This window comes from Pygocentrus nattereri, chromosome 18, assembly GCF_015220715.1.
Source record: "Pygocentrus nattereri isolate fPygNat1 chromosome 18, fPygNat1.pri, whole genome shotgun sequence".
Taxonomy (NCBI): domain Eukaryota; kingdom Metazoa; phylum Chordata; class Actinopteri; order Characiformes; family Serrasalmidae; genus Pygocentrus; species Pygocentrus nattereri.
The window spans coordinates 22,039,835-22,063,216 of record NC_051228.1 but is presented as its reverse complement, the minus strand read 5'-3'; the positions used below and the strand labels follow the sequence as shown (position 1 = coordinate 22,063,216).

The 23,382-nt window shown below is 38.6% G+C and overlaps 1 protein-coding gene across 1 annotated transcript; it reads right to left on the bottom strand.

Annotated features, from left to right (window-relative positions):
* Positions 1 to 1,047: 1,047 nt before the first annotated feature.
* bnip3lb (BCL2 interacting protein 3 like b) lies at positions 1,048 to 21,398 on the bottom strand. Its single transcript, XM_017697249.2, has 6 exons — positions 21,114 to 21,398; positions 12,543 to 12,765; positions 7,556 to 7,625; positions 5,725 to 5,819; positions 4,774 to 4,923; positions 1,048 to 4,001 (listed from the first exon to the last, which is right to left on the bottom strand). The coding sequence occupies exons 1-6, from the start codon at positions 21,163 to 21,165 to the stop codon at positions 3,953 to 3,955; spliced, it is 639 nt and encodes a 212-aa protein (XP_017552738.1). The 5' UTR covers positions 21,166 to 21,398; the 3' UTR covers positions 1,048 to 3,952.
* Between the last annotated feature and the right edge of the window lie 1,984 nt (positions 21,399 to 23,382).

Sequence of the window (23,382 nt, the reverse complement as noted above, 5' to 3'; positions counted from 1 at the left end):
GCAATATGCTAAGTGCAATACAGATTTCTATGCAACTCTTATTTTATTTTCCTGTAAATAGTCTAGAGATTTAGCTTTAATTTTTATTATTTATAATGTTGATAATGTTTATACTGTTTCCCATTTCTATTACTGAGTGCCTTACTCCTGTTACTCTGCTGCTGCTGTAATACTGTGAATTTCCCCGCTGTGGGACTAATAAAGGATTATCTTATCTTATGCTGTTCTCTGTTGTGAATATTGTGCTTTTCTCTGTATAAAATGATTAGGAATTCACAAACTATTATCTACTGTTGTTTTGTACAGAAGCTCTATAGGAACCCATTCACTTTGTACTCACTTTGAAGCACCAGACAAACCCATTCAAGTTTAGGCACTTCTTTTTCATAAAAGCAAAATATAATATTCGGAATATCTATAATATTCCTAATAAAATCTATAATATTCTTATTTGGAAAACTGCCACATTTGATAGTCATAATAATAACTTACACCAAACATGTCTTAGTCAACTGACTTTGTTGTAAGAAGGAAACTGTAACTGTAACTTAGATTTTAATGGTTGCTTTCTTTGACAGAAATTAAGCCTAGACCTGGACTACCTAGCATTCTCAACTGAAAGGAATAAGTATGTTCAGTATTTCAGTGGAGAAATTACAGAATGCTGTGCTCAGGACTTGCGTTAATCTGTCCAGCAAAGCAACACTAAGAGACACTCCCTTGAGTACAGAGTGGACACACTGAGAGAACACCATGATCTAACAGGGCATGCGAGGACACAGAGCTGGACAGTATGCAAGGAACACGTTTCACAGGGACTACAGTGTTCCACTGCTCGTATGCAATCTTTGCTCACATCTGTATGTAATGTAATGTAATGCTTCATTCAACAAAGCCAAAGAGGAAGCACAAAATGGGCTTCAGTTCAAAGTGTCATAACTACTGCTGATGCACCATATTGATACTAATCAACACAATAAAAAAAAAGAATCACAGTAATCATATTTAAATAAATATCATGCAAACAAAAAGAAAATATTTCCATAGTGCAGTTTGTTCTTCAAATTTTAATGTCAAAACAATCTTAATTGTCCAGGGGAAAAAAAAAGAAAAAAACTGTCAACTCAATAAAACTTGCTTTTTGACTTGTTAAGGGGCTTTTGTCAGCCTCTAGGCAGCGCTATTTCCACAGCAGCTCTCCGTACTTCCTCAGCCATAATTAAAATACATAATGCAAACAAAATCAATCTAAATCCCCTTCATTTCTCTATGACGCCTGTTGCATACCTTTCGCACTGGAACTTCTGCAGACTGGATCATCTCAGGTATTGAAGAGTGCAAAAAAAAATGAACCAAAATACACATGCGTGCGAAAAGCTTCCCAACTGCCACGTATGTTCATGGGCCGACAAATACAGCAAGAAAAGCTTAGTGACAAAACGCAAATGGCCACTGTCTGAAACACAAAAGCAACTGGGTTAGGACTTGGTAAGGTCAGGCACAGGGTTTTATGAGACAAGCGTTTGGCAACAGCAAAGCAGTTTACAATGCTGAAAAGAAAAATTTTGTTCCTTTTTTTGGCTAAACAGGAGCATGAACATCTGAAAAGGGTTGGGCAATCCAGTGAAAAATATAACATTAAAATACCAGAAGATGTCAGAGCACAGGACGCATATGGTGATATTTAGTTTTATAGTTTTTGTATAATCTACAAGTAGCTTAAAAATGCCAACATATTTTCTGTTCAGAGTTTCCAGTTACCATAATGATATAATTTCATCAAATGGCCCACCCTTCAAAAAACATCAAATGTTCACATTGCCTAACCTGTTGCTGTTGATCTGAATAAATAAAAAGAAAATAATCATGATGTTCCACCTCAGATGTACATGTGCGTTTGCATGCATGTTTTCACTAAGACACTACTGGAGATGGAGTGTTCAAGTGTCTCCGGCAAAACTAATATGCTGTAATATATATACACACAGTCATATGCAGACATTTCAACACCTCTGGTCAAATCATGTTTTGTTGATTTTTAAAATGAAAACAAGTAAACACATCCTTAAACATAAAACAGCCAGTAACTGTGCATTACAGTGTGCAGTGGAGAGCAGTGGTCACAAACCCTACTCCTGGTATTCTAACTTTTTGCAGGTTTCACCTCTTACCCTCATCTAACACACATCCCTTATCTAACCAAGGAACCACCTGAAGGAACTAATGAAATTCATGAGGTGGGGGTCTATTAGGGTTAGAGCTAAAGTCAGCAACAAGGTAGATGTCCAGGAGCAGGTCTGGTGACCGCTTCTGTAGAGGATGTTTTAATTTATTTCCACTTAGAAAATCAACAAAACGTAATTTGACCAGGGGTGCCCAAACTTTTGCATGTGACGGTATGTACTAAGCATGCCGCTGTTCAAAAGTTTAGAATCAGGTTTTTTTTAAATGACAAAGCTATAGAACACTGAGAACTCAGTCTAATGAAATTAACGTACAGAATTCATCATATTTCATCATTGATCAAATCTAAGGCAGCAACCTTGACAAAAAGAATGAAAGCCTAATTAAGGTAGATTATTAATCTTGTAATAACATTTTTTATTTATTATATTAAATAAAGCATGTGGGGTGTAGTTACAGTATTATCTAATATTCCCATCCATGTTGTATAGGTCACTATTGTATATAAACCAACAAAAAATTGTCAATGTGCAGATTGATTCCAAACTTTTGAGCACCAGCTTATATTGTCAAAGTGCAGCGAGTATATTCCCATTTTAACACTAGCTGTGCCACGTTTCCTGTTGGTTGAGCTGATTTTCAGATTTATGCCATTTAGTACCAAATAAAGCCATCAGAAGCTGAATCGTGGGAACATTTTTTGACGGAGACAATTGCATAGCAGAGAAACTTCACTGTATTTCACTGTAAGAAATGCTTAGCACAACCCTAATATGCAGTTAAAGGAACACATGTGGCAAGCAAAACGAGACAAAACAAAAACACATGGAGAAAGACAGACACAACAATGTTCTCTCTCTTCATACAGGCCCCCATAGATGCCATCCCACACCAATCGAGCCATGTTCTGTGTAACATTAAATTAAATACATCATACAAAACACTTTACATTAATTTCACATGTAACAGGTCTCAACAAGCATGTCTTCAAGATTACAAGTATTTTTAGAAAGTTTCAAAACTCCAGGTCGTTTGAATTGGCTGGGTATGGAATCTATGGCAAGTCCAGTCCTTGAGCACATACAAGTCTCAACCAACAGATCAATCAATCAATCAATCAAATCAATCAAATCAGTGAAGCACAGCTGCTGAAGAATAAATTAAAATGCCTATATAAATGATTGCAATCATTGATTCTTGTGAAATAACTATTCGCTTGTCAAAGGATAATCTACTATAAAGGCATGCTGATGTATTTAGTCGCACTTTCAGTCTGGCTGATCCCTTTTAAAGGGTCATGTTTTTTTGTTTGCTTTTTTCCTTGGGATTGAGTGCATTACCCAGCCATTAAATGGAAGCGATAGTCTCAGTTTTTGGGTCACATCCTCAACGGCTGCTGAAAGGAAGTCTCTCATGGATTTGGTTTATCTTTGCCCCCTTATTACACCCCAAACTTTCTAACACTACCATCTAAATAGGACCATGAGGGAAACTGAACAATCACTCATTAGGACCACTAATTAAAGGGGGAGGAAATAAAAATGGTCTGTCTAATCTCCTATAACATGCCACTTTCCAGGCCAGCAGAGAACCCTGGAAGGGCTAAACAGGAGATTCACAAACAGACTTTACCAATAAAAGATTAAGACGGGTGAGGGAGGGGGCAGGTTAATTTTGGGGTGAGCAGGAGGGCGCAATCCCTCGTACAAACTGCAACGTTCCCACAAATCCACATGGGCCGTAGGCTGAGGCTCATTGCTTCTGTGGCTCAAAAGGAGCTTGCAGGAGGAGTCGTCAGCCTCTTTCCAATATAGACCCTGAGAGAGACAGAAGAAAAAAAAAAAAAAAAAAAAAAAAAAAAAAAATCAAAGGATTTCAGATTAATTGGATGCTTAAGACAGAGATGAAAGCACAGTTATTCTGCAATCTGACTTTAATTGTGTGACATATGTGTGTTCAGGAGGGAATCAGACAGACATGCAGACAGTTTGTGCAGCCGCTCCCACAGTGTTCGGATTCCCTCTACTGGCCAAAACAGGAAACTATGAATAAACTCACTGTGGGATAAAACCTTTATGCTACATTATATTTACGTCTGCATTTACAACAAATTTCCTCTTTTTTTTTTTTGAGAAGCACCATGTCACTAGGAGGTGTGTGATGCATGATAGGAATACATTTTCTAAGCTGCTTATCCTCCTGGGCCACGGAGTGCTGGAGCCTATCCCAGCAGTCACTGACCAATAGAATAGCTCCAAAACCACTGAAATAAAATCTCTTTACATTAACTGTGCCCGTGTGAAGGTTATGGAATATTTTATGCTAGACTCTAGAAAATAAATAGAAACTATGCAACACAGAAAAAATGCCATATTTAAGTGAATTCTCTGTAGAGAATGTGTTAAATTAGTTTCATGTTGAAAATCAACAAAACAATTTGATCAGGGGTGTTCAAACTACTTTACTACTGTACCTCTTCAAATGCATTCTCTTTAAAACCCATTTTATAGCTCAGTTAAACCCAACACCACTCACTTGTATAAGCGATGTACCTGCTGTATGTGTGTGTGTATGTGTATATGCACTCACCCGATCCCCAGGGCCAGTATGTGTGAGAGCAGCAGCGAGGGGATGAACACTCTCAGGAACTCAGCGGAGAAGATTCCTCCTTTCTTCATTGCTCCTGTTTTCCGCATGCTGAGTGTCACTGATCGCCGGGGGTGACGGAAATGGAACTCCCTGAAAAGACACAAACCCCGCCCACACTCACTAATACTATTCATTATCATCAGGATTCATTCATTCATTATCATTATGATCAGTTTTGATTTTTTCACAACAAAATCACTGTTTGTTATAATGTCCTGCTTCAGTACAGCCTGAGGAAACAAGTCATTTTAATGTAATAATGCTCCATGGTACACATACAGTCATATGAAAAAGTTTGGGTGGGTTAGGTCAAATTATTATGTTGATTTTCTTATAACACATTCTCTACACAAAACACTCTTCTGCGCAATTTAATGGACTATTATTGCTCATTGGCTAAATCGAACATATTAAAAAAGTTGTCTGTGCAAAAGTTATGGCACAAAATGTTTAAATTTCCAACATTTTAACTTCCAATTGCTCAAAATGGTAAAAACGTGCATAAAAAAAACAGATATTGAAGCTTGCTCACTTTAGAGGAAATTATTATAATGAACTTATTTTCACTTAAATCAAAAACATATCTAATTTGATATTCAAACATTTACATACAACTGTATAATTCTAAAACAAGATATTGAAAAGAACACCATGTCCACACAAGTTATAAAGGCATCGAATGAGTGAATCTGGCTATTTTAAGGTTAACCATTTTCTGACAGGTTTTCAATAACGCATACACAGCTTGTACAATCTCCATAGAAAAGCAGTTATCAGTATAAGAGGATTCTCTGGATCAGCCATACATTAGGCTAAGGCCACCAAGCCCACGGCAAAGCATCAGCTAGAAGGGTAGAAAGACCCCTGAGCACTGGAGTAAATGGTACTCACTTAGGGGGGATGTTTTCTGGTCTGCTGGACCAATCTGCCACCCAATCTGAATCCTTCATCAGAATATCATCATCCCTCATCTTTTCCAGCACCTCCTGAACACAAATGAAAATATACACACAAAACAGCATAGAGGAATTACTACAGAGACAGTTTTAGATATTTTCGTTGTTTTAATATTAAGATTATATATTAATATTATTAATTAATATAGGATTTCAACCAATCCATCATGATTTTTGACAACTATCTGAACGTGAAACTCCAGCTGAATCATCAAGCCTAAAGAAGATACAGCACGTATAGTCTGTGATGATGAGAATGGAGGTCACACTGACTAGGGCACCAAACAGGTCCATGAACACACAGAAACACTCATAGAACAGCACAAGTGAAATGGCAGAGCTGTATTAGCACATAGTGAAACTGTGTGGAACTACAACCCCAATTCCAATGAAGTTTGGACGTTGTGTATAACAAATAAAAACAGAATACGATGATTTGCAAATCATTTTCAACCTATATTCAATTGAATACACTACAAAGACAAGATATTTAATGTAACCACTGCGTTACATCACCTTTCCTTTTAACAACACTCAATAAGCGTTTGGGAACTGAGGACACTAATTGTTGAAGCTTTGGAGGCGGAATTCTTTCCCATTCTTGCTTGATGTACAACTTCAGTTGCTCAACAGTCCGGGGTCTCCGTTGTCGTATTTTGCGCTTCATAATGCGCCACACATTTTCAATGGGAGACAGGTCTGCACTGCAGGCAGGCCAGTCTAGTACCTGCACTCTTTTACTATGAAGCCACGCTGTTGTAACACGTGCAGAATGTGGCTTGGCATTGTCTTGCTGAAATAAGCAAGGACATCCCAATGCCCCTGTCCCAACTTCTTTGGAACATGTTGCAGGCATCAAATTCAAAATGAGTGAATATTTGCAAAAAACTATGAAGTTTATCCGTTTGAACATTAAATATCTTGTCTTTGTAGTGTATTCAATTGAATATAGGTTGAAAAGGATTTGCAAATCATTACATTCTGTTTTTATTTGTTTTACAGAACATCCCAACTTCATTGGAATTGGGGTTGTATAAGTAAAAATACAATTAGTTCAAATGTTAAAGCCCATTATCTTAATCTCTCCACACAGCTGCTACAACAGGCCTCAACGATTACCTTTCATTTGAAAGAGCGCAATTTTCTAATTACAAGGGCTACCATTTATTATATCCTACATCAATGTCTTCACCTTTAAAGTGGGGAAATTGAACCGAGCACAGAAATAAGAAAAAAAAAAAAGAAAAAAAAAAAAGCAATTAAAAAAATTAAAATAAATAAATAAATAAAAATGAATACAAGATAAATTAAACATCATAAATAACACAACCACCATAAAGGTATAATGACAGGGAAAGGATAACACGTCATAAATAGATGCTATTACATGATTAAGAGGCATAGCAGCACTTCTGCATCTGTGGTCATCACAAGTGAAAATAAGGCTGTCATCTACTGTCCTCAATGTCTTTAGCCGAGTTGTTTCTCACTATAAGTGATATGAGCAGCCATTCAGGGTCCCTATGTATGTATTTTTTTGTTTGTTTTTCAACTGCATCTGACAAAATGCAGTTTAAATTGAATTAATTCATGTTTTCACATAATGAAGATGATACTACTACTACTGCTGCTGCTACTGCTACTGCTACTGCTACTGCTGCTACTACTACTACTAATATCATCATCGGTTAGAAGTACTTCGTTTCAGTGCATTGCGTTTTTTAACTTGTTCATATATAAATCAAAATCAAAATTATCAAAAGTACCTGAGTTTCTCCTCTGTCTACGTCGAAGCTGATCTGACCTTCATCCTGAGGACTGTGGGGGCGAGGGGGACTGCAGGAAGAAAACACACAGTCCATAAAGTGTTTCAACACACCACTCCCAACTCACCCATCTCAAGAATCAGTGTATGACAACATGACCTTACAGTAACAAAGTACCATATTATTACAGTATGCGTATAAAACTAAATATATATCTGTATACATATTAATGACACAATACCACTTTTTCTTCTCCAATACTGACAGTAAAACCTTGAGTATCAGCAGATACCAATCTAACATTTCTTCTACCCTTAAAAATGGGCTGCTTTTAATTGAAGCACTTTAGTTGAGGTGATCAACGTAAAGAGGTCTATCATGCTGAAGCCACTCCATCACTTTATTAGCCCCACAGGAAGAATTACACAGCTAACAGCATCACAAGACACAGTGTGAGGGCTACTGCAGGATAGATTTGTCAAAGGATTAAATGACAGTCATTTTTTTTCCTCACTTCAAAACCTCATCCAGCATTTTCTACTGATATCAGCCCAATACAGACACCCCCTCTGATACTAATATGCTGTCTGTGACAAATAATATAAAACAGAATACTTGTATTTATATAATTATGCATAGTATATCAAAATACACAAGCATTAAAGAGTAGAGATGTATGATTGGAATCAGCCAAGATCTGAATCCTTTTGTTCAAAACACAAAATCAGCTAGTGTATTTTTATTTTGGCAGATCTGTCTTGCAATTTATGAAGTAATTAATGTGAGCAAACATGAGAAAAATTATGTCACATAGCTGCAGTTAACAACTATATCGATTAGCTTTTCTAGAAATTCTAGAAATTCTTTGCTAATCCTCTGTACACACACACACACACACACACACCCACACATACACCAAAAAACGTAAATAAAGAGAGACACATAAATAAGAAAACTTAGTGCCAGTTAAAAATGGCTTATGTCTTTGATTAATTGATTTGGGAACTGAAAACATGCAGGTATTCTGGCAATAATGTTTTATTCAATACATTATTGTTGAATATAAAGGATTATTAAATATATATATATATATATATATATATATATATATATATATATATATATATATATATATATATATATATATATATATATGTGCATTCCTCCTGTAATACAGAAAACAATAAAAACAACAAACAAACAAATCTCACATGGCAGGCCAAGACAGATCTAATGCAGTTCATCTTGCACAAAACCACAGTAACCACCTGCGTTTTCAAACATTTTTAAATATGTTAAATATATATTTCATAAATTGCAAGACAGATCTGCCAAAATAAAAATACACTAGCTGATTTTGTGGATTTCATGTTTTGAACAAAAGGATTCAGATCTTGGCTGATTCCAATCATACATCTCTGCTCTTTAATGCTTGTGTGTTTTGATATACTATGCATAAATATATATACACACACACACACACACACACATACACACACACACACACACACACATACTATATTTCTAAAAGTATTCACTTGTTTGGCTTCACACACATGACTTGAGTGACATCCCATTCTTAATTCATAGGGTTTAATATGATGTCGACCCACCCTTTGCAGCTATAACAGCTTCCACTCTTCTAGGAAGGCTTTCCACAAGGTTTAGGAGTGTGTTTATGGGAACATTTCCACAATTTTCCACAAGCACATTTGTGAGGTCGGACACATGTTGGACGAGAAGGCCTAGCTCATAGTCTCCTCTCTGATTCATCCCAAAGGTGTTCTATCGGGTTGAGGTCAGGACTCTGTGCAGGCCAGTCAAATTCTTCCACACCAAACTCGCTCATCCATGTCTGTATGGACCTTGCTTTGTGCACTGGTGCACAGTCATGCTGGAACAGGAAGGTGCTGTCCCCAAACCGTTCTCACAAAGTTGGGAGCATGAAATTGTCCAAAATCTCTTGGTCTGCTGCAGCATTAAGAGTTCCTTTCACTGGAACTAAGAAGCCAATCCCAACTCCTGAAAATCAACCCCACACCATAATCCCCCCTCCACCAAACTTTACACATGGCACAATGCAGTCAGACAAGTACCGTTCTCCTGGCAACCACCAAACCCAGACTTGTCCATCGGACTGCCCGACGGAGAATCGTGATTTGTCACTCCAGAGAACACTTCTCTGCCTGCTCTAGAGTCCAGTGGCGGCGATTTATATCACTGCATTTGCCATTTTGCATTGTGCTTGGTGATGTAAGGCTTGGATGCAGCTGCTGTAGCTATTGACTCTGCAGAAAGCTGGCGACCTCCATGCACTATGCACCTCAGCATCCGCTGACCCCACTCTGTCATTTTACGTGGACTACCACTTTGTGGCTGAGTTGCTGTTGTTCCCAATCGCTTCCACTTTGTTATAATACCACTGACAGTTGACTGTGGAATATTTAGTAGAGAGGAAATTTCACGACCAGGGAGGGCGCACTGTGTGCCATTGCAGCAGGCAGATATCATGCCTGTACAAAAAGCCACCTATGGTAACATCTGCATCCTAAGACCACATTTTTGGGTGTCAGACATCAGACAAAACAGCTTTAGATCTCAAGAAAAATACTCATATCTCAGCTCTTGTGAAACCACAAACACACTAGATATGGGATCAAACCAGCGACCTTCCAGTCACAGGCTAGTTTCCTAACCTCCAGCCCATGACTGCCGCCAAAGTTTGTGACATTTGCCGTTCCGTTCTTTCTAACTAGACTGATTACAGTTTTGTACCACTGATGTTTTAAACTATGCTATTTAGTTATTTACTGCTGCTTTTATTACATTATTTTATTTGACAAAGATCAAGCCTTAACCCACACACCATCACTGGGTTTGCTTCAACATCTGCTTCAGTGTTGGGAAACACTGCAAACTAACTTTTTGGGCATTTTTCTTCGCTATATGGACATGTATGTAACCCTTCATCTCATAAATGTATCTGTGTGAGAGTGACAGTGACAGGACATAGTGAGAGTATTTAGTGTGTTTGTGTATGATGAAAAATTCTTTGATCGTTCTGACTCTCGGTAAACACTCGGCCAGATGACTCACAGAGCTTGACTCAGATAAGAGTGTTTTTATAACAGCATGTTTAACACGAACACAACAACTTGTAGGATGATGCCCACATTATGTACACAGCTCGAATGAGATGAACAAACAAATCACTCCAATTATACCATATGAGTGTATAAATATGAGTGCATGGGTGGCCGCTCCCTGCTCTATCATGCCTGATTCCACTCCTGAGGTTTGAAATCTGGTTGATAATTTGTGGACCTTAATCAGGCGTAAAGTATTCAGAGCTGTGCTCTCCAGAATCGAGGCTCTACCTCTGTGTAAGTGAAACACAGACTTTCTCTGAACCTTAGTATGTACTTCAGGTACCTTGCTGAACAAATTAACCCATTAAGCTTCACGGAATGTCCACATTCTAGGCTGGCTTTACATGCTGAAATCTAGCTGCAGTTGTGATCTGCATACAGCACAATTTATGTGCAACTTGACAGTTATATGAAACATTTTTTCCACTAGTTATAAAGAGAAATAGCCAGTACCTTTCACATACATTTTACATCCAAATCTTTTAGTGTCTTTATATCATTTGTCCAGTTAATCTTGGGCTTTATCTGCTGTTGCCCAAACCAGCCACATAGATCATAATAACAGCATAACAAAGCAGAACAAACAACTAATCAAACAGCTGTCATGCTAACAAAAACTGGTAACTTTTACTTGAACTCTGCCACATAATGACATAGCATTGCCATAAACATGTCATAGCAGGTGTCATATGTCATCATCAGATGTCATGACAGATTATATTCAGTAATATAACAGTCTCATGCTACCATTATCAGTAATAGTCATGAAACATGTCACAATGTTTAAATTAAACGCGGACATGTGATGTAAATCAGCGATTATGTCATCTTATTACTGGACATATGCTTCCATGGAGTCATTACAGATTATGTTTATGTCAATATGAGCAGAATTCCGTGCTGCCCACAGGTTCTCCATAAAACTTTTATCTCGTAAATTGAGACTAAACATGGACATTTTAATCCAGTTTCATGTTCAAACTTGTAATGTATTATTTAAAATTCTTTTGAACTGTTCTACTACCCCCACACTGCACACTGGACACACTGAACCTGAGACAGCCTTAGTATTGCTGTACTATACTGGACCCGACCCCAGACCAAATCCAGAGTAAGCGAGATGGCTTGAAGTTTACAGTGAGAACTGCACTCAGTCTAAAATGCTAAAAGTCTGTTTTCACTTCTGCTAATGTTACCAGCCTAGTCACATCAAATTTCACCTCCTATTCTTTAGCTGCAAAACAAGCAAATCTTTAAATAATTAATACAAGTCTGTACAAGTAGAGTGTAATTTTTTTTTCATTTTCGTTTTCATTTTTTTCATTTACTACTACTACTACTACTACTACTACAGCAGAGCTTCACATCCACTGTGCGGTAGGGCTGCAGTAGTTTTTCTATGCTTCCTACTTTGGACTCAACAGATAAAAATTCTGACTAAAACATTAAATACAGTTCAGATATCTCAGGAATCTTAAATATGAATATGCATAAATTTTACTGTGAAGCTAATGTGACGATCAAAAATATTACCATTAACATTTTTTTCAATTATTGAAAAGCCAAATATTCTGACACATCCCTGGTTGCAGCAGATTATCAAACAGGTTTCAAGCAGGAGGCTTTACACTGCACAACGACACTGAAATGAAGTCTCATGTAAGCCTGAAATTTGAAAGACGAAAGTTTCTCCACATAATGCCAAACCAAAGCTTTATATTCAATAAGCACACAAACAATGTAAAATGATTCCACTTCTTCTAAGAAATAGAAGTCAGGACCTGATGATGTGTCTGTGACAATGCTAAAAAAATGAAGACTTGACCAGTGTCCCCTACCTGTCGCAGGAAGAGTTGCTGCGGCTGGACTCATGCTGAGCGTCCAGCAAGATCTTCTCCATGTCTCCGTTATGAATGGAGGATGAGGAGGGGACATGCTCCAGTCCACCTACTATCCCATCATCCTCCTCCACTACCTGGGCTAAAGCCGGTGTCGCCAGGTTGGTGGACGAAGCCTGAGACTCTCCTGAATTTCTGTTCATCTCAAGCTCCACCCATGAGCCTGAGGAAAAGGGACAATGATGAGAAAAAAGAACAAGGTCTGTCCTACTGCAATCCTTTTTATTTGCCTTCTCTTTTGAAATTACCCCATACCTGAAGCCGCCTGATTGCTGAACTGCACTACTAATTGGCTATTTGAGGTTAGGGTTCTTACTCTTTTTATAAAATCATTTTCTAGGACTTTTCTAGACCATGTTACTAATCAGAGACCACTATTTATTCAATTTCCAATCAACACAGACTTTAATTCATTCATTTGTTTGGAGATCTTTCTGAGGAGATTGGATATAAGATATGTGACTGTGCAAGTCTTGAAGGATCAGCAGATAAAAACTTTAAAGCTTTCATTTTTGAAAGACAGGACAAAATCAAGCTCCAATCTTGATTCAGATCTGGAAAATTCCACAGGTGTTTCTTTCCCTGCTTCCACTGTGACAAGACAACTTAGCTCCATGGGTCTGAAAGGATGTGTAACTGTCAAGAAGCCTCACTGAGAAAAGGAGACAGACGTATGAAACAAAGAAGTCGCTGGTGTTCTCAGAACAAAGCACTGACCACCCCAGAGTCCAGTTGGGATGTGAATGTGTTTGGGATAACGTGAATGGTGAAAAGTAGAAAGTGCAGAACGAACGTCTAAGAATGAACTTTGAAGGTGTGGAAAAATAACCCTGCCGGTGAAATACGGAAAGCAAGTCAGCTGAAACAAATGAAAGCTGAAATAAAGGTAGAGTGAACAGACAAACTGATTTTTTTTCTGTAAACACGTTTTCTGTTTGTTTCTAACAGTGACAAACACTTTGTATGTAATAGCTTTTTTGACTTGACATCAAATACATGACGTTTTGCATGATACTGTACATTGTGCTGTACTGTTACTCAGAAAAGGACATCCTAAAGTGCAGAACTGCCAAGACTGAAGTCAACAATTTGACCCTTAATGACCCTCTCACTGACTGAGTGATATACTGACACACTCTCTCACAAACCATCCTTCTGCCAGTCATCATTTAATCAAAAGATCTACTAAAACAATAGAAGTGAATCTTGTGCGTAGCAAAAAGCTAAACCAGCTGTGTTTTGACACAGCGTCCACATATTTGTGGCACTACAATAAGTATGGACAGTCAAACTGAGTGTTATCATCTTAAAATTTGCTAAAATATGCAATCTTAGTGTACATTTTTGGCATAAAGCCACAATTTGACTTCATATTTACAGAACTATAAATACGGCAATAAACTAGAAGTTTCCATTATGGTAGACAATAGTGTTATTCTAATCTAATCTTCCTGCAAACGTTACAAGAGTCCTAAATCAAGTCTGAAAAGGCCAATGCGAATTGAATCAAGGGAGCAGGAGCTGGAAAAACACTGAACAGCATTTCTGAGCACATTTTGTTTCTCTACGTTTAAGCAAACCAGTAAAGCTCTAAACTCATGAATGAACTTCCCTCAACTTCTATTATTATTTGCGCTTCTCCGAATCACTCTGCAAAACAGGAGTTAGCAGTTACACAAACAAATCTTGGATATCTTCATTGTCAAGAGTTCCTTCCTTTCCAGCTCACAGTAGCACGCCCTCGAGAGGCTTTAGGTTATTTTTAGACTGATGTCGAAACAGCTTACAAAACCACCAGCAGCCAATGTTATACAGCAAGCATGTACAGTGTCCACTGCTCTGTTACAGGCCTCTAAACTCACCTGCTCACTCTTCACTCCATCAATAGTTGCATAAGTAAAATGTGTTGCAAACTGCACACTATCATTCTTGGCTTGCTCATTAGGGCTTGGATTTCCAGTAAAGCTGCTTTTTGACCACACCTGTTATAGAAAGCCTTACATAAATAAACTTTGCCTTGACAGCAACTTTTCTCTAGGATCTGCATTTCTTTATCCAAGAATTCTTAGAAGCTGTATTTGGGTCAGTTGGGTCAATGGGTCAAAACTTTCTGTCCGACAGCATTTTTTTCAGTTTAAAAAAGATGTAAATGCATTTGTAAATCTCTCTGAAATTTGGTAAAAATAGCCTTTTTAATGGCCGGCATGTCGTTGCCACTTTTTTACATCATGTGGTATGACCTCAAAAAAGCAATGGATATTAAATTATTTAAGTACTTTAGTGTTTTTGGAATCAATTTTAATGCAATTTGAGTATTTTTTCTAATATTTTGTAAACAACAGTTTGTTTAATCTTTGTACAATATAATGAGAACGGTATTCAACTTTACTATTTGATTTACGAGTTATGAGTCAAGTAATGATAAACTAATAAACCTTAATAAACCCATCACTTTGAGATCTCTAAGTGGTGCGCAACCACCCACCCTCCATCCAAAAAGAGATGAGTTATAGCAATAGCCACAGACAGAAACGGAGACAGAGGGATTCCCCTTAAGCCCCTGCTGTTCTGGCCTAAACTCTATTTACAGCATGGTGAAAGAACAGTAAATGCCTCCCTCTCCCTCCCTGAACAAGCTCACTGATATACGAGCCATGTCTGAGCTCACTGCTCAGGGCTCTACGTGAGCAAAGGCAGGAACACATACACTTATCTTTATTGTTCGTGACTTGGCAGAGAGGAGCTGAACTTTCCGTGTCTCGCGGTGGCCTCTGACCTGCTTTGCTGCCTCATTGCAACCTATCACAAGTTCTGTGTTTGCACTTTTGACTAAGTGAAACACGACTTGGGCAAAACTAAAAAAAAGTTTCTGGTGCTGTTTCCCAGGAAAAGGAGAAAGGAAGAATGCACAGGCTGAGCACATGACTTCCTCAAACTGAGTAAACACTGAGGTCATGTGACTGGAGAACTCCCACTGACTCAGGTCAGAAAGTGAGACTGAGATAAAGATGTTATAGCCAGATCACCAAGCCAGAGTTTAGTGGCCAAAACGAAGAACTTGTGGCCACAATAATAACATGGTGATCATATTTGCATTGTATTTACAATTAACAAGCTTGGTTTAGTATCAAAAAACAGCCAAGATTTGCTTTGAAAAAAGAAATATTAATGCTGTTGTGCTTACTGTGGTGGTCTTCCTTGCTGAACAGGTTCACCTTGACAACCTCTGATCTAAGCTATTAGGCAGTGTTTAGCTACTGCAGTGACAAACAGAATCTCACAGTAACAGCTGCTTATTTAACACATTACTAGGGAAAAGAATGAGAAAAATCTCTAATAAAAGTGGCCACACAGCCACAACCTGAGCATTTTTAGAAGCCAAAAGGTGTGACAAAAGTTCTTAATCCATAGGGTTTAATATGATGTCAACTCCCCCTTTGCAGCTATAACAGCTCTTCTGGGAAGGCTTTCCACAAGGTTTAGGAGTGTGTTTATGGGAATTTTTGACTTTTCTTCCACAAGCACATTTGTGAGGTCAAGCCAGTCAAGTTCTTCCACACCAAACTCGCTCATCCATGTCTGTATGGACCTTGCTTTGTGCACTGGTACACAGTCATGTTGGAACAGGAAGGGGCCGTCCCCAAACTGTTCCCACAAAGTTGGGAGCATGAAACTGTCCAAAATCTCTTGGTCTGCTGAAGCATTAGGTGTTCCTTTCACTGGAACTAAGGGGCTGAGCCCAACTCCTGAACAACACCACACACCATAATCCCCCCTCCACCAGACTTTACACTTGGCACAAGATGGAGAAGCGTGATTAGTCACGTCTCCAGTGCTCTAAAGTCCAGTGGGACACTTTACACCACTGCATTCGACACTTTGCATTGTGCTTGGTGATGTAAGGCTTGGATGCAGCTGCTCGGCCATGGAAACTCATTCCTTGAAGCTCTCTACTCTGTTCTTGAGATAATCTGAAGGACACATGAAGTTTGGAGGTCTGTAGTGATTGACTCTGCAGAAAGTTGGTGACCTTTGCGCATTATGTGCCTCAGCATCCGCTGACCCTGCTGATTTTACATGGCCTACCACTTTGTGGCTGAGTTGCTGTCGTTCCCAATCGATTCCACTTTGTTATAATACCACTGACAGTTAACTGTGGAATATTTACTAGTAAAGAAACTTCACGACTGGACTTGTTGCACACATGGCATCCTCTCATGGTACCATGCTGGAAGTCACTGAGCTTCTGAGAGCGACCCATTCTTGATTTTCATACATCTGTGGCCATGCAATTTAATGTATTGTGACCAGGAACACTGGGCAATAGGCAAAGTCAACCCCTATGCCGCCATACATACGTGTAAACATGTATATGTCTAAAGGTCTTTATGAAATAATTTTTGAGACAGTGTAAATAGCAGCTGTCATTTTCAAATGATGACAAAAAACAAATAAAAATCTAATAATCTAAGCATATTCTCTATTTTTGTTATTTTTCCTCTTTTTTATATAATCTAAAAAATCTAGCAACTCTTTACAATACGAAGATATTTTTTGATAAACTGAAATCACCAAAATTTAATTGGAATAAAATCTCTTTACATTAAGTTCCACTGAAAGTTAAGAACGATTCTTTTTCCTGTAAAGATATTGTTTTGGAGATATGAGGTCTTGTTCTCACAGAAATTATGTGCAAGTACCGATAGGTAACCTTAACCTCAGTAACCCAAAAGCAACACTTAATCTCCACTCTAACCTTGACATAGAACATGGAATGATTATTACTAAACTGCTGTCCACAAGCTTCTGTTCGCAACCACACTCGCAAATAGTCGCCATACCGTAGTGGAGGCTGAACATTCTGGCCAGGCTTGAGTCACAAGGGCTTCAGCTGTCATACAGGTTTACATAGGGAGATCAAAGGCACTGGATACAACCCAGCAGCAGCTCAGAAAGTCTTTACATCACTCTTCCTTAAAACAAAAATGTCTAATGGACATGCTGTTAATCCTAAAGTACTGTCAGGTCCTTCAGAAACAGACAACATGCATGTTTACTGCGTGTTGATAAACTCAGGGCTAATCCTAGTGCAACTGTGGTCCTGTTTTTGGCAAATAGTGATCAAGGCTTTTATACATAGGAACACTTGCAGACTGAAATGGACCATTTCTACAACACTTTGGGCTAATTCATGCTCCAGGAACACTGGTGGAAAAATGCTGGGCTATAGGAGGAACTGAGCAAGCTTTATTTTTTTTAAATTTTTTTTAGAACAACACAAAAGTGAGAAAGGAACAGAAAGGAGATGGGGAAACAGAGAAAACAGAACCGAGTGAATAATTTGTTCAGCACAACTTTGGAAAAATATCTATTCGTAAATTTTCAGACCACTTAAATCCAATTTCAGGGCCTTTTATCATCAAGACCAGCATATCCACTGTTCAGAACTCACTGCCAGTTCACAAGCTCTACTAGGTTAAATTTGTTCACTTAAAAGTTTTTAAGACAGTGAATATTAGGGCTGTCATGGTTACGACATTTTAGCTTGTGATTGATGATTTTATTGTATTTTATTGTTTACTATTTACAACTTTTAAAATACAAGCCAAATTGGCTGAGTAGCCCCCTTTCTTGCTGGCTATGTTTACTTTCTTTACGTTTACATTGCTAATACTGGTTGTGCTGTTGAATCAATACTGCATGCACAATCTCACAAATGTCTACATCTGAGGTGCCAAGCCCTGGTCACTGGAGAGACACCCTGGTCTACAGTTACACAGATTAGGTGTAGCGTTAAGAAAAACTGTGTTCTTCACAAGTGTAAAAATATATGAAAGAAAGAAAGAAAGAAAAAAAAAAACATTCAGCTAACAAACATGCTAAAACGTTAGAATTGGCAGCATAACATTACTCAGTGCTGCCCACAGCACCAGGCAAGAAGTAAGACCTTTTTATGTTTTCATAATTCCAATGATGTGTCAATGAATGCATTTACTGCTTGCTTTTATTTACATTTATTTGCCTCAACTAAACACTTAATACGTGTTTTGTACACCACAATCCAACTCGACTGTGAAATCTAACAACTGTGGAAAATGACTGCAGTCAACTTTTAGAGTTGTGATCATCTCAAATAGTGATAAGATATTATGTAATCATTGTCATAGTGGTGACAGGAATAGTGAATGATGAAATGTAGGACATAAATTAAAAATTGCACTCTTTCAAATTGTGAGTTGATGCATCATTCATTCCTAACCAGGTGTTACTGATATAACAAGCATTATATCCATGACAACATTCTATTGAAGAAAACAAGTGTCTTTGTTGCTAAGCAGTTTTTTTTAGTTGTATAAAATTGAATTTTGTGCACTTTAGATATGGTGTATCTGCAGGATCTGACCTGGCTGTTCGCCAACTAGTTTTGTGTCATTTTTTGGGTGCTTCAGATAGGGCTGCATAAAAAGAAGTATTAAAATCAGCTTCTCGATTTGTTACTTAATGCAAATCGACTCAGTTTGTTCATGAATTTGTTGATATATTTGTAATAGCTGTTTATGCCTGATCTCCAAGCTACTACTATACACGCATGGTTGGGCACAGCTTTAGTAAAAATACAAAGTTCTTTACTAAACTGGTATAATGTGGTACATAATTGAGAACTGTGATTTCGATTTAGGCCAAAAAAATTTATTTGGGATTCTAAGATGTAGCAGTACTTATGAAGCATAAATGCATTCACTTCATTAATGAAAGCTCTTTCTTTCTGAATTTCCTGAGTACCACCCAGCACTAAATGCAAATCTGAACTTGTAGTGAAGTCTGTAAGAAGGTTAATCTTTGGATCAGAGCCTAATCTTCTTCGTGTCACTGGGCACGTAATACATTGGCATAAATTCTCCCCTGACATCCCAACTGTTTATAGACAGAAAAATTGGCACCTAAACCTTTTACACTGTACTTCAGTCAGGAAAATGAATAAAAACAAAACTTATGCTGATCATATATAGCCTTTTTATACAACTACAAAAAGCTAGCCAGATATTATTAGCCACAGGATAATTTCCAAAGGATTTAACCTATTTTCTACACATAATCATCTGGATCACCACAGATGACACAGTAAACCACTTTTAACACAGAGCAACTTGCATGTCATGTAACAGAGAAAGAAACAGTCATGGTACAGTGAAATGCCAGGGCGCAAACTCCTAACCATCTCCCTGGTTACATTTTCCATTTCGTAAAAAACTTTCTTCACTTTCCACACGTCCAAAACGTACGCTCTGCCACCGCCAGAAATAGAGTAGCCAGAGGTCCAGCAGAGATCTAGACTCATGGTGTGGGAGTCAGTGTCTCTTTGCCAGCTTGTAGCTCAGCCACCAGTAAAGTGCTGACTTGCTGTTTGCTCTCAGCATGGTGTGACAGACAAGACAGAAAATGTCTTTATGTCTTAGCTGCACACAGCTTGTCTCAATATTTAGACACAAATGGGCAACATATAAAACACAACTGCTCTTAAAGCCTGTTGATGATTCCAGGTATGCAGGGACTGCATATACCAAAGTGGCAGGTGTGTAAAAGTGTGTAATATATATCCTACCATCATGAAAATTAAAATGCACCACTCAAGAGTTGTTTACTAGCCAAGTTAAATGATATCTTATGGGAGGTACAAGACTGCAGGCCTTTCAGCAGAGCTCCATGTTTACATCTCTGCTTTCAGTTTGGGTTTAAGAGAGATGATACACCCGTGAGGAATCCTACAAAACGGACAGGGTTTTCAGCAAACCACATCACTCCAGTCTTGGGTTTGTCAGCTAACGCTAACTACCTAAGCCAGCTAGCTATCAAAGCTTACACAAAAGGTTTAAAGGTATCACCTGAAAAAAATAAATAAAGCTAAACTCAGTTTCGCTAGCTTCTTGTTTTAATTTCCCCGTTCCACCTTAAATGTTGCTGTAGTTCTTATTATAACGCCAGAAGCGCCAGACTAACTGCAGCACCATTTAAGGTGGAACGGAAAAATTCGAACAAACTACCGAATAGGAACCCTCGTAATAAATAAGGCGGAAAAAGCGCTTTGCTCATATAAACTTCCTTTGCCTGAAAACGGCCTTTTAAAGAAGAACTTGGTGTAAAACAAACTATATGTTATGAACAGCAGCAGCTAGCAACAATGTCTATTTTTTTAGTCGCCTCGTCTTGTTGACATCGAGCACTGCACGCCTTTTAATACTGCACGATCGCTGATTGGTTGAGAACCTGTCGCTCCTTCCTCTGTAGCCGCCCATTCTTACAACTCGCGCGTCCCCATTGGCTAGCACGTCTTTCAATCAAATGAGAGCCCACCGTTTCTCCGCAGAAGTATTAAACTCAGATAACATCGTATTTTACGTAAAACGAAGGCAAAGGAGTCCCTACAAAGACGCATTTTCGTGTCTTGAAAGCTTCACATTAATTCTCTGGTAATGACAGAATAGTATAAAGTACAGAGACATCTCAACGTACCGTTTAATCCCGGGTCTCCGTTGTTCTCCGTCGGAGCAGCAGTGTCGGACATGGTTTAAAGTGTACAGCGTACAGGGAGGCTTGCGTAAGACTAACTGTCAGTCCCTCACCACATGAACGCACTGGGACGTGCACACAGACGCGTAGCTGCGAAGGGGGTTGACCTGAGATCGTCTAAATTGAGGGATAAGTCGTCTCTGGTATAAAAAGGCCCCGTTTCGCCCTCCCTAAGAAAAAAAAAACACAGATGAGGGTTTGTTTTGAAGTTGAGCAGTCCGTCGTCTGAAATTACGCAGTCGCGGAGCTGACCAATGAAAACGACGCTACTCGATTACGTAACGAAGTAAGATAGAAAAAGATAAACAGATGGTAGACGCGCAGTGCAGCTAACAGGAATAGCATGCTGTTTTTAACTTAAGTTTTCGTGTTTAAAACTTTAAAACTTTTTTTTTTTTTGCTTTTCGTATATTTTACAAGCCTTTCAGTGACGAAAGATTACAGGGAATTGAACCGTTTAACGGTTTTTGAAAATTGACAGTTGTTTTAACCAATGAGGATGCGTACATTTTGAAAGAGGGCGGGCCTCACAGCGATATTGACGAGATTCGAACCAATCCGCGGCTGAGGGTTACAGCAACGCGCGTACTGTGGTTGGTGCCAACAAGGCAAAGTAAATAAATACATGGAATTATATACCGAACAGAATTTAGGTGTTAAATACATAGATAATAAACAAATACACAACTGTAGTTCTACACAAATAGAGAACTGAATTTAGGCGTTAAATAAATAATAAATAACTAAAAGAAAATACAAATAAACAAATACATACATGAATAAAGAAATAAGTTCAAATGAGCTGGAGTCTTACACAGATTAAAATTCAGGTGTCTTGCTTGTCAAAGGACTTGTTTTGCTGTAATGCATAAAGAAAGAGTGTTTCAGCAGCTGCACCCAATCTATTGAGTGTATACACTGCATAGAATGACCAGTGCTCAGGCTAGGCTTTCTCTACCACTCTCCTCATTGTCATTCTACACTTGTACTCTCTCTAATGCATCCTATAGCAATGACTTGTTCTTTAGAGAGCAAAGCAGTTACAGCTCAGGGAAGGAAACAGAATAAAGGAGAACCTGGTTGATCTTAAAACACAACTCTTTACTTCCAGCATAATGATATGCGTCACTGCAGCATTTGAGCAAGACCTGGTTACCTTTAGCAGCACTGTGACTGCAACCAAAAAGCTCCAGGATACTGATCACTCACACTATTACAGGCCCTGGTTCATTTTAAAAATCCACATTAAAAGGCCCATATAACAGAAAACTGAATTTTCTGAAAAACAAATTCATGCAGTATTAAGTTTCACACTGTACCATTCACTCCCCAGTCCATGTGGTCCACATACACAAAATGAGCCACAAAAAAAAACCCTTTTTGATTTTACTGTTTTTGTGATGTCACAAAAACAAATACATTTGTAGCTGTCAATTCAGCTTACAGCAGTTGAGCTCCACCCATTTCTGCTGAAGTTTTAAGGCAGGGTGCCCATTGTTTATCCTGGAGATCTACCACCCTGCAATTTAGCTCCAGCCCTAATCAAACACACCTGATTCAGGTAATGAATGCCTTCAGGGGCAGGTGAGTATTCCAGCCAGGTGTGGATCTGAACTCTCCAGGTTGACAGATCTCCAGGAAGGGGATTGGGCCCCCGTGTTATAAGGCATGTTTTAACCTTGACTGCTATTTGAATGAGGCACAATGCAGGGCAGTCAATCAATTACGACTGTTGCTGGTACCTAAACCCATCCAAACATCAGAAGCCAGGGTGTCCACTCTTATCTGCAGAGGGCCAGTGTGACTGCAGGTTTTCACTCCAAATAAGCAGATCACCTGATTAAGTTTGAAGACTAAGACCAACTGATTTAACAGATGGTTTCAGATGTATTTCAGCTTGTTTGGGGGAAGAAAAAAAACCTTCAGCCACACCTGCCCTTTGCAGATAAGACTAGGCAGATCTCTGGAACAAAATGTAGGCTATGGGCCTTTTAATTCTAGGACCTGGCTTGATCTCTCTAAAAGCAGTTAAAACCTCTCATTTAACTTCATTCTGCAACAGACTACAGCCACATTTTGGATAGCTGCTGTACTCAATCAACTTTCTTCCGTCCTGAACTGTCTGTATTTGGGTAAGCGTGTTTGACAATACTTCTCACAGAAGAGTTCAGCAATTTTTACGAGTGGTTCTGCACACCGCTAGATGCTGCTG

Excerpts from the sequence above, each read along its gene's own strand:
- bnip3lb (XM_017697249.2), bottom strand. The coding sequence starts at position 21,165 with ATGTCCGACACTGCTGCTCCGACGGAGAACAACGGAGACCCGGGATTA. Across the intron at positions 7,626-12,542 it reads AGCAACTCTTCCTGCGACAG|TCCCCCTCGCCCCCACAGTC; the intron begins GTAGGGGACACT and ends TTCTTCCTGCAG. Across the intron at positions 4,002-4,773 it reads ATACTGGCCCTGGGGATCGG|GGTCTATATTGGAAAGAGGC; the intron begins GTGAGTGCATAT and ends TGTCTCTCTCAG.